Consider the following 13,093-nt stretch of genomic DNA (forward strand, 5'->3'; position numbering starts at 1 on the left):
TATTCTTATTATTATGGATCTGTTTTCCTTGGTGTGCATGTATGAATGTGTGCGGTATAATGGAGAAGGAAAAAGATACTACAATACTCTCACTACAGGCTCTATAACAGTCTTGGCCAAACCTGCTCCCAAGAACCTGTGATTCAGCAGGAAATAGTGCTAGAGATAGATCTTTTTACTTGTTCTCAAAATCTAGAACACATCTAGTAATTTCCAAGCCCATAATGCAATGCTATTACAAGCAGAGCAGTATGTGGACACTACATGAAATCAGAGTGACAAATTTTCATATCAAAGTAAGTAGGGGAGAATTTTGATGTCTCAGAAATAGCAAGGAGGAGTGGCTTCAATAAGAATGGCTATAAAATTCAGGACCCATATGTGTAACTGAGGCTGGATCAACGGACACGTTCAATTTGATACCTGAGAGTGATTTGCAGCCATTCGGGTTATCAGGTTGTATTCCATATCCGTCTGTACAGAGGCACTTATAGGTCCCATATGTATTGATGCATTGCTGGCTACAGGGAAAACCTGAAGAGCATTCATCAATGTCTACACATGTTTTACCATCATCCTTCAGTTGAAATCCAGGCCAGCATTTGCACTGGGGAATGAAAAACAAGCATAATCAATTCATATCATTGATACTCTCTCTTCCTATTGAATACCCCTTTAGCAAGATTCAAGCAAGAAAATCATTTAAGAATAGATAATGCCAAGTCTTTCTGTCCCCTAGTAATTACCCTTTAATAAGAATTGCCTGTATTATGTAAAGTTTAAGTTAAAGCATTCTCTCAAATATCTTCATTTAATTTTCTGAGATTGGCAAGATTACAAAAGTTAACTGACATGAGCGAGCCATGTGGCCAGAGAATGGCAAGGAAAATAAAACTTAACTGTCAACTTCTGTTCTTTTTCTATTGCATTCTATTATATTTTTAGAAGACTTTAATGATCATAAGAATCAATCCTGATGCAGAGCTTTGAAGACTGTCACATTTGTTCTTTCATGAGGGCCTTACAGAAATCTGTGATGTAGGTATTATTATCCTTAGTTAACTGGTAAGAAATCTAGAGGCACAAAGGCGAAGACACCTAGATAAAGCCAGCAGGAGAGCTGAGGCTCTTTATCATTTTTAACAAATAGCATGTAATACTCAATTAATATTTATTGGCAGGGTCTGATTCCTTAACCAGACATGATGATGTCTGGAAAAATAATAAAATTAACATAGTTTCCCCACCATAATTAAATCAATACGAATCATCAAATCTTTTTTTTCAGCATCTCTATCATGTTCTATATTACCCTCTGTGTACCCACAGTAAATTATATGATATTTACTACCTGGCATATCAATTCTGTGTACAATGTCACACCATACATGTCTTCACATTCCTGAAAATATAAGGTGCTGTGGCTGGTCTTTCAATTGTATATTCAATCCCTGCCAAGTAGCATGTGAGAATTATATTTATACAATAAGAACCTATAATTGGCCAGGTGGTTATGATCATATTAACCTTTACTAAGACTATTTATTGTGCTTTGAATATAGGAATTCGTGACTATTGACTAAAATAGTGAATTAAGAAGGAACTCTAAATCTTTAAGGAAAACTAGTATTCAAAAATTATTCATAGTAAACCTTTGAGACTTTGCATCTGTTGGGAAAATATTAGAGAGATATGTTTTTATTATTAAATGATCAGCAAATAATTAATTGAGGGGTAAAATTTTTAAGTACAAAAAGTTGTTCATCACATGAACGGGAAGGAGCATCAACTTCACCTGAAAGTGCTCAGAAGATAAATAAATACCTTTTCCTAAGTCATTTTACAAGAAACGAATCTCTTTTAGCTCTTAGCACTTTTATCTTAAACAATTTATAACAAAAGTTATCTAATAATCCTTAGCAATTATAAAGAGTGTTTTATAATCTCCAGAGTCCACTAACAAGCCAGCAATTCTGAGCAAAAGCCACAGCCTAATTTCGCAAACTCTCCTTGTCACATTGTCACCATGACAATATTACTTTTCTTAGGAAGACTCATCCTATCACCTGACTTAGGAAGTCAGAGGAATGGGTGTTTATCCTTTGGCTGAAAAAAAAAAAAAAAGAAAGAGAGACAGATGCTTAAAGCTAAAAGTCACTGGAGCGTACACTTAAAATTGGTTAAAATGGTAAACTTTATGTTGTATATTTTACCACAATTTTAAAAAATAAAATTTAAGAAAAAGAAACTGATAGGCTACCAAAAGGTATCACTGAAAAGAACTGTGATCTGGAAGCCGGAAGACCCACTACGGAAGACACGGTAGTTCTGAACTCAAGGAGAACTTCAGGACAGATGAGAGGACATTTTATAGACTGTGTTAAATTCCTCTCAAAGAACATTATGCAAAGAAATAAATGGGGTTTCTGAAAATCATTTTGAATGGCTAATGTCAGGCACATAGAACTGCTACATCAAATAGTCGGCTTGGATAAAAACTCATTTATGGAAAATTAATTACTTGAAGGTAGAATTGGTAAAAGTTCCCAAAGGTAATGTATATTTCTGTAAACAAATGAAATTAGGATGTTTACAATTTACAGTAAGTTTTAATTATTTATCGAAAGAGAAGATTTTTTAAAGGATAATTTCCTCCCTAGTCCATTAATTTTCTTTTAACAAAAAATTTTTTTGCTTCCAAATAATTAAAAGGCATTTGTGGGAAATTCTACTAGCCTAAATTTCATAAGTTGAATGGAAGAAAATATAATCATTTGCATCCTCAAAGGACAAAAGGTGAGAGGATTCATCTGTATTTAATAGAAAATAAAATAGAAAATAACAAAGTTTTCTCACTTTCACTAAAAAAGACAATTTTTAAGAAAATGAGACATATATATATATTCAATGTTAATTCCCCTTATAATCAAAGACTATTTCAAATTGTTCTGATTTATATTAATTTTTATAGAAGAACATATAGTTACCAGAAACAAATATAGCTACCCAAACTTTTCCTATTACACTCAGAAACAATTCTTTGCAGCTTTTAAAATGATATTTGGAAAATATTGACTATTTTATTTCTAATACATACATTAAAACTTCTTCATCTCTCATAAGTACATTTATTTTCACATAGTGAGTTACCCTTCCCACCAACATAAAATTCTTGCTTTAGTTAAATGTTAGTTAAATGTTATCTCTTGTGAATAGTTACATCTGTTGTATTTGTTTTATAGCAAACATGCAAATTGTTCACAGTCCAGAAGGTCTAAATTTGGCCTTTATAAGCAGTTTTCATTTTTTTGCAGAATTTGGAGAGGGATTTGTCATGTTCTGCTGATACTGTCATGAGAAATAAGTTACTGGATAGTTTCCCTCATTCCCTGAAACAGGGATAGCCTTTACCTAACATTTTTTTCCTAAAACAGATTAAGCATCTTGTTGTACCTAAGGCTTTTTACTCAATGTCCTATAAATGGTCAGAAATATAACATATCATATGTATATATGTATAAATATAACATAAATATAATATATACATCAACACAACATGTAAAGTATTTGCTTTGAACCTTTGCTTAAATCTCTTATTTATGATTCTGGTCTTAGCTCCTTCAATTTTTGAATTGGTCTTGCTCCCCGCACCAGATGTTTTATTTTACTCATTAGTTTTGACATGTGTATATATTTGGAAACATTATTCACATCAATTTTGTCAGGTATCATATATATATACATAGAGAGAGAGAGACTTTCTGAATAATTAAATAGTTTATCTATTTTAACTAGCATTCTTATTTCATTCTATGAGTCCTTCAGAGAAGTCAAAGTGTAAATGCTGATCTTCTAAAGGTATCAATAAAGAACTATTTCTGTGTGAGGAATGTTATAAAAATTTTAAATATTATGATTTAACACAGCTTCCTAGATGAGACCTACTTCTATCAAAAGTAGTTTTCCAAACATGGAATCTCTGGGCAGTCAGTACTTCTTACATGCAGGCATTTAAAAACTATTAAACCTCATTTTGGGTGTTATGTCAAAAAGTGCCCATTTGATAGTCCGTAATTTTTAGATTTTTACCACCCAGAGTATTATGGTAGGTTTTAAATACACACAGCATAAATACAAAAATATCTACTTAGAAATTTAAATTTTAGACAGACAGATAGGAAGATAGAAAGATAGAGATATATATGCTATAAGATAGAAATAGATTATTATTTATAACATATGATGAATTTTTAACTATTACCTCTAATAATTCTATAACATTCCCTAAATTTTCTGGAAAATTTTCTTTATTGATTGTACATAAATCGCCAATAATATTTTTTCTGCTTCATTAGGTTTCAAAATATTTACTGCTTAAATTAATTATCTGATTTATCTGATGCATACTCATCTCATTTAGAGCTGTCCTGGCTCAGCTGCCTCGTCTTCTTCTACCTGTGATATAGTACTTGTGAGTCGGTGCATTTGTGCTTTAGGTCTGTAAGTTTAACCAATTCTTAATACAGTATTGGGTGGGGAAACTTTTTAGAAATATAACTTTCTTGGTATTTTATTTTTTGCTCTCTATTTTTACACAGGAGAAAATGACTACTGTACTTCTTAGGTTACATCCATATACAGTAAAATCCAGATCAATGTAGGTAAGTTAATCATCGTGTCAGAAATTCAAAGATTAAAAATGGCAAAGTGGATGTTTGGCTGAATTTACCATAGTATAGAACTGGCTTGTCATCAAATGTCAAGGCTGGCAGGGAAAGTGGTCAAGCTTCTTTGTAATACGCATTTTTTTATCTAGCATCTTTTCAAGAAAGCCACTTAGATCCAACTGAAACACTTTTGGTGGTGGGAAATGAGGCAGCTCATTCCAATGGGAAGAGTTCCAATGTTTGAAAAGTCTGCTTTCTATTGAACCATATTCTAACTCCAACGTTTGAAACAACACAGACAAAGTATGCTCCCTATTCCAGGACTTCATATGTTTAAATACAGCTAACCAACCATTTTGCTTTAGGCAAAACTTCTCCCAAAAGTCTTCTCCAGACCCCTTATGCCATTGGCTGCACAAATGTGGACACATGACAATTTGTCAAGGTTCCTCTTACACGTGTCACGTCCATGAGAGTGCACAGTAGCCCCAGTGCATTCTGGTCAGTGCAGAACTCTAACCTCGGTACTGCTCTTACCAGGCATCGGCCTGCCTCTGTGTTTTATAGGATCCATGTCATTTCGCTGATTCATACAGAGCTACTGTCCAGTTAAAAACACTAATTTGCAACTGAATTGCTCTCATTGAGGTTTTTCCACATATACATAATCGATTTTAATCTAATGCACCACTTTATTATTTTGTTTGTATGCATCCTCCATTCCAACATACTGAAACAGAGATGTTTTCCAAAGCTATTTCTGTCAATCACATTTGTCAGTGAATCACCCTCATCAGGAAAATAGTACCAACAAAAAGTAATTAGGATATTAGACATATTTTATTTTTAGTGTACCTGCACTCAGTCCTAATAATTCATGTGTTCTGTTTTTTTTCTCCCTATTTACGTGAAAAAAATATTGTATTCTCCAGTGTTGTGGTAAACAAACAATTAGCCCCCTTCATTTCAAAGATGTGTAAGAGGAAGAATGAGGGAAGAAATGACTCAGAATTTAAGAGAATTGGCATACATACTTATGCAGCTACTAGCAGCAGTATCGTTCCTAAACACTGGTCTTTCTTTACTTACTTTTTTATGTCCAGCATTTATTGAAAAACCTTTGGATTTTTTTGTCTTCATGAATATATTCTAACAATTTTTACACCACACTATAATTATTTGCTTATACAGGAACTCTTCATTTAAATAGTTTTAACTAACAATACTATGATGACTTTAAGTTTTACAGCCACATTGGGCTAAATAGTTTTTATTATCTCAAATTTGAATGTATCACACAATTTTCTATTTTTGATGAGTACCTACCTTGTAACTGACTGGAAGGTCCTGACAATCTTGAGAACATCCACTGAATTTCTTACTCAAACACTCATTTATATGGCAGTTTCTTTCATCAGAGTCATCGCCACAGTCATCCTTATTGTCACAAAGACCTTCACTGGGAATGCACCTGCCATTTTTGCACATAAAAAATGAACTGTTGCATGACTGTTCTGGAAAAAGAAAATAAAACAAATGGAACATAAAAGGCATGCCATTGTTTTATACTACAATTGCTGAAAAGATTCACAAATATGATAACTTGTCTGTCGAAAATGATAATAAATGTCTGTACATATAAAATACTGTATATTCAGTGTAATATTTACACATAAAGAAAATCAAGGGCAAACTGTATTTCATGTTCAACACTTACTGCAAATCTAGCTTTACACTGAAAATTAACAATCAAAATAAGCATCTATAGTAAAATTAATGGAGTATTTCTGTCTTCATCTATACTGTGAAGAATGAGTTCAGAAATGTAATGATAGCTTGACATTTCCCTTAAGCCACAGGTCTCTGAGAAATTATATATCACTAAAAATTAAGAAATTGGAATAGGTAGATATCCTAAATTCTTTTTTTCCTAGAAATATAACATTGACATTTTTAAGTCTAGGCATAAAGAAGACACTTGTGATGAATAATAGTTGTTCCAAATACAGCTATGGAAAGGAGTTCGGGTTTTGCAGCTACGCATAACCTCATCAGGTTTTAAACATTATCATACATGATAAAAGCCTATTAACATGGAAACTAGGTGAAAAAAAGTAATTGGGTTTATTCTAAAATTTACTGACTATGCATTCAATCTTTGGAATAGTAAGGTAAAAAAAATTAGCCAAGTTTGGCTATGTATATATTTCTGTTCAAACAATACGCAATTTATTTAATTTTGCCTAAGTTTGAATAATATTGATCTCAGTAAATCTCAACATCTTTAATAATTAAATTTTCAAGTAAGTCCATAAAGGGGAGTTATCTGCACAAAAAATTAAAATATTAAGAAATATTACATTTTTAAAGGGGCAGATTGATGGAGTCATCTGGTTCATTGCCTCAAATGTTCAAATTTTTGGCACACACTTAAATTTCTAAAATTTAGCTCTAAAACAAGGTTGATTACTAGGATCTTGAACAGTATCAGTGGAAGCATCACATGCTTAATTATCTGCATGTCCTCTCATTGAATACCACACGAGATGAAAAATTATAGTCACAGTTTTGCCTTTAAAAATAACAAATTTTGGAATAAGCATGGTAGTATATATTTTCTGTACCTGCACTTTTGCACTTTGGGTTTAAAGGGGCTTCATCAGAGTGGTCTGGGCAGTCAAAGTCTCCATCACACTGCCACTGAGAATTTAAAAGGCAGCGTCCATCAGCACAACTAAATTCTTCTGTGTTGCACTGTCGGTATCCTGGAGACGAAGAAACAGACATTTGAATTCATATAACAAATATTCATTAAAACTTCATTTCATAATGTACACTAAACCTAATTAACCATGTGGGTTACCCATGCCTCTTATGCGAAATGTTTCTCATGTCTTTCTAGGACAGTTATACTTACAAGAAATATCTGTGGTTAGGAAGTGGGATTAAGATACAGAAAACAAAGCTGCAGACAAGGCATTCTTATTGTTTCTACATGAGGAAACAAGAATGCAACACTTGAGTATGCCATCTCTGTTCCTGTATTATCTATATCCTAAGGATTTCCCTTAGAATGGAAAACAAAAATGAAAGCTGTTCAAAATTATTTTCAAGTCTAAGCTTAGGTATAGTACTAAAACATATGGATGAACTGATTCTGGGTTATAATGACAATTTTCAGAAGCTATAATGTCATGTTTATGTTTGGGAAGCAGCATTTAAAGTGTGAAGACTGCTAAAATGAGAAAAAATAAAAACCAATTTATAGAGCAATGAGCACAAAAACTACTGTGATTACCCTATATATCGATTCTTAGAGGCATTCAAAAGCTTTATTCAAATCACAGTATCAACCCATCAGTTGTTAATGTTCATACCTACTCCTGTTTGTAAGTAAAGTTCATTTGATTTTGAATATTATGAAGTTTTTGATTGGATCTTTGCCTAAGTTTGTTAACAATTAAAAAAAAATCATTTCTATTATAAACTTTCTGGTAAATGTGGGCAAATATTTTACTTTTGAAGAGAGAAAGTAAGATTTTTATGGTTTAAAGAATGAACAGAATTTTAATAAAAAATGATTCAATAATGGTTATTTATTTGTGATGTTTATCATATTGCATGGCAAAACTAAATAGTTCTAAAATATCCCCAGTTTCCCTAGTATTTCTTCCCTCTCCCTCCTTTTTCACTAGTTCCTCCTCTTCAGCCAATACATACGTTCAACTGGCCCAATAACAATAAAAATCCACCCACATAACTCTTAACAACACGTCTCTTCTTCCTTGTACAGCTCAATCTTGCTTTCACTTACTCACCTCCAGTTCATCATTCCTTCATTAATGTCTCATTTCTGCAACATCTACCTTCTGAAACTCCTCTTAGAACTAGCATATATCAAGTGACAACTGGTACAGGTGTCTCTGACTCCAACCTGCTTCGCTTTTCTGCAGCACATGGTGCTGTTGTCCGCACTACCTCAGAGGTAGCTTCCTGACTCACTATTCATAATCCATCCTTCCAGGCTTCTTTCTAACTTTGCTCTTGCTGTTCCTTTTTTTCCCTTATTCTTTACAAAATTTTCTCCTGTTCTTCCCTAAAATGTTACAGGGGAAGCCTTTATTTCAATCTTCAGTCTATGGTTTTCCCCTTTTTCTTTCTGTAGTGTTGGCTATTCTTAGTCACATTTTGAATATCACCCTCATGCTGATGGACACCAAGTTAATATGATGTGTCCTGATCATACTCTAGAATTCAATTTTCAAACATTCACTATATAGCTTCATGTGATTATCTGATTAACACTTCATATTCAAAATGTCCAAAATTAATTATTTATTACATCTCTCTCTTTCTGCACCAGCAAAACTGCGCCTTAACCTCATTCCAAAGCTCATTAACAACAACACCATCCTCCAAGTCATCCAAGCTAGAAATTCTACTTTATCCTCCATCTCTAACTGTAAATGAATTCTGACCCTTTCTGCACTTGCATTCCACCATTTCTGCCCTAGTTCGAAATCATAGCGTTAATCATCAGAACTATTGCAATAACCTCCTAACAAGTTTATTTTCCCTTTATGGCACCTCTCTCCCATGGTAATCTTTCATCCACTCTGCTGAAAAATATGTTTCTAAAATATAAATCTGACTGTGACATTCCCCTGTTTCAAAATACGTGCTGCCCACTGAGAGATAAAAGAACACAAATTCTGTAACACTGTATTTCAGACTTTTTTACACTTTAGCTCCAACTTAACTTTCTAGATTCAACTTACCTTACGGAAGACTAATGGCTATTCCTTGGCCATATCAAATTACAGGTTTTTGTAAACATATATAGAATTTATTATGTGTCTGGAACTGCTCTAAGCACTTCATAAATATTAATTCCTTTAATTTTCTAAACAGCCCTGAGAGCTAAGCAGTGGTGTTACATGTTTTTTACAGATGAGGAAATTGAGGTACAGAGAGGTGAAGTAATTCTCCAAGGTTTCATAGCTAGTAACTAGCAGAGTCAGGATTTGGACCAGGCCGTACGGCTGCGGGGTCCATGCTCTTAACCACTGTGTCATGCTCTCTAGCATCTAAATATGATTTCCTGTGACTAACATTCCCTGTGTCTTTTCTTTAGTGTCTCAAGAATTTATTTTCTCCACCCTGATTTTGTATGCTGTGATTCATATTCCCACATCACAATGTATGTTATTATTCCATATTGTATTTCTGATTTTCCTGTTTGTGTGTAATTTCTTCTAGTGGGATTCCTGTCTCATTCATCTCCATATCAACCAAGTATAATGTCAAGCAGAGGAAATATATTCAATCAGATATAACTCTACTTCAGATTTACATCTTGAGTTACGATGTAGCTTTTAAAATATCACATTGAATCTATGACTTAATGGTGAAATGATCATAAAAACTGATATCCACTGATTTCAAAGAGATTCATGTCAAAGACCAAGGCTATAGATATCGCACAGAGAAGGCAAAGGAGGGAAACTAAATCTACTGCCTTTCATGGGTATATGTGAAGTTCATAGCTCTTCATTTTACATTTACTCGTGTATGCATTTAAATGTTTTATAAAAATACTAGGCTCACATAAGATTTCAGTTTCAACAGGGAATTTTTTAATATACTAATTTTTATCACAAAACTCATATATGTGTTTGTATATACATTATATAGATATGATAATTCAATAAATATATGTGACAAGATAAATTTCATGCTGTCATGTTAAATTTTAACAAATAAATACACGTGTAAAAAGATAAAGCAAATAAAAATGTTAAGTATAGAGATTCTCTGACAGCTGCAAATTGTATTCTTGTTTTCCTCACCCCAGTGCTTGATTTGGCTATAAGACTGAACTAGCCAGCCATAAGCTGTCTTTAATGGACAAAACTTCAAACTTACTTAAAACCAAAGACATTTTTATAAACATTTGCCAGTGTGGTTCTTGATAAGGACACACTACAAGAAGCAGGCATAATTTCCAAATATGTATGTAATTGTGGTAGAGTTTAAAGAGGTTGCATGTGGTGTGCCTGTATCACTGAATTTACATGTCCTTAGTGAGATTAAGAAATATATTTATTTGTTTTTGTTATTTATTTATATATTTCTTGAGTCATTTAAGAGACTGTTATTCAGCTGGAGAATCTTCTCCATAGAAGGTTTAGATATACTTACCACACTGCAGTGACTCATCAGAGCCATCTCCGCAGTCATCGTCATGGTCACAAACAAACTGCTTGGGAATGCATACTTTATTATGGCACATGAAAGCATTTTCATCACACGTATTATTGGGAGCTAAGAATGACATCACAAAAAATTAAGTTAGATGCGCACCTATTTTATCTTCTCCCATGTTAGGAATTTGGGGAACGTATGTTTTTATACTCAATACACTCAATAATTCATGGTTATTTAAAACAGAAAATTTAGTTCAACATTTAATATAGCAGATGAATTTATTATTAATATACATATATTAATATGTGTAGTATTATATGAATATAAATATATATATACTTCAAAGTTTCAGCATTAATACTTTCAACAATTCTAGAATGACCTTGAAATTTCAGGCCATTTAGCAATTTATAAGTTTGCTGAAGTATGAATTCAAAGGTTCATATGTGATAAAAAAAAAATCACTCAACTGTGATAATGTGGCTGGGTTTTTTCTCTCCTCATGCCTGTAGTAATGCTAGCAAAGTGATAAAAACCTTGCTTCTTTGTGAAAAATGGACCTGAAAAGGCCAAGTGCTAATGCTCATGATGGAAGTGAAAAGGAAATCATATGGGCTGAGAAAGTTACTGCTTTTAAAAAGAAAATAAAACTTCTGGATGACTTCAAGAGTGGGGTGTCAAAATAGGTTAAGATCTATGATGTGATGAGGCCAACCATAAGAACCACACCGAATTAGGAATATCAATCCATGAAATGGAGCATCGATCCTTTTGGAATACTGATCCATGGAAGTAGTGCTCCAGCAATGGCCCTAACCAGTGGGAAAAATGGCTGATCAAAATATGCAATAAAACTTCAGCAAATAGTCCAAAAGACAGTAACTCATACAGAAGATATAAGCGTTAATAGTGTATGCATAGCATCATAGAGGTTTGATCATTTAAATGCTTTTAATCACCTTTTCTTACATGTAAAGGATAAATGCTATGATACGATTCAAGGTTTGGGATATTTTGAATGTTAAGAATCTGCCCTGTGATGGATGTTAACTAAGCTTATTATAGTAACCATTTTGCAATAAGATATACGTGTATCAAATCAATATGCATACTCTAAAACTAACATAATATTGTAGGTCAATTATTCTTAATTTTTAAGTGAAAAAAATATAGAATCTTCTCTATATTATTACAGTGTATTGGAAAGAGGAAAGCTTTGCCAAAAGTTGCTCTGCAACTTATAATTTTATCCTAAGAAAGCTATTTACCTCCTTGGTGCATCTGTTTCTTTATCTGTTTAATGAGGATAATAAAATCTATCTGCTAAATTTCTTGCAAGAACTAGATAAGGTATATGAAGCAGATCAGCTCATTTTAGGTACTCAATAAATTCCTCGGTGTTCTTTCAATTCTCATCTATACAACAATGATTTTTGGCAGATCCCCAAAGGCACTTCACTGAGATCCTGTGGGAATTCAATAATGTAAATAAAAGACCTACCAAAAAAACTGACATGTAAAGGGCACTTGAAAAAATTTAGATGCCTTCCAGTCTCTCCCCTTCACGCCTTAATAGGCACTTTCCTCTACCTAGAACACTTCTCTTTCTTCTCTTTGTCCTCCATGAGTCAGATAATATTATTACTTTTCCTTGAAATCCTTCTATGAGACTTCTAGGCTTTCTAACACAACATTTCTTTGCGATGACCTAGTATCTTTTCTATGCATCATTCTGACACTTAAGGTATTATAATTATTCTTTTACATGCCCATGAGCTCCCGACCTTCACACTGCCCCCAACTACATGAAGGAAATCTCTGCTTTCAAGTCCGTAATGACTGAAATAGAGACATGAGCCTGTGAAACAAAAAGAATTCTTTGAATTCAATCAAGCATAATGTATTTTCCACAAATGTATTTTCAAAAACAATGTGGAAGCCACATAGGAGCAGCATTAAAAATTGCCCATTATTATCAAAGTAAAACTCAGTTACTAATCTCTACTCTTACTTTGAACTATGTGACAGCTTATATAACTCAAGTGAATTATGCCCATTCTAATACATGAATTATTCTTTAAAACATTAAGCAACGGAGGCTTATTTGGCATTAATGCTCTCAGGTCACTTGAGTACAATTTGTTGTATTTTAACATAATTTACTTAATCGCACCCAAGTGGTTCTAAAGCGTTAATACGCCTCCCAGAGCATTTACTTG

The 13,093-nt window shown here is 33.1% G+C and overlaps 1 protein-coding gene across 1 annotated transcript in view; it reads right to left on the bottom strand.

The window, feature by feature from the left end:
• Nucleotides 1-13,093, bottom strand: part of LOC102544705 (low-density lipoprotein receptor-related protein 1B) — a 316,032-nt gene that overhangs the window by 214,895 nt on the left and 88,044 nt on the right. Inside the window, exons 14-17 of the mRNA XM_072962065.1 lie at nt 10,869-10,991; nt 7,292-7,432; nt 5,994-6,181; nt 424-607 (exon numbers count right to left, since the gene is read on the bottom strand). Of these exons, the coding sequence (XP_072818166.1) occupies nt 424-607; nt 5,994-6,181; nt 7,292-7,432; nt 10,869-10,991 (636 nt within the window). The remainder of the gene's footprint in view (nt 1-423; nt 608-5,993; nt 6,182-7,291; nt 7,433-10,868; nt 10,992-13,093) is intronic.

Source organism: Vicugna pacos, chromosome 5, assembly GCF_048564905.1.
Source record: "Vicugna pacos chromosome 5, VicPac4, whole genome shotgun sequence".
NCBI lineage: Eukaryota > Metazoa > Chordata > Mammalia > Artiodactyla > Camelidae > Vicugna > Vicugna pacos.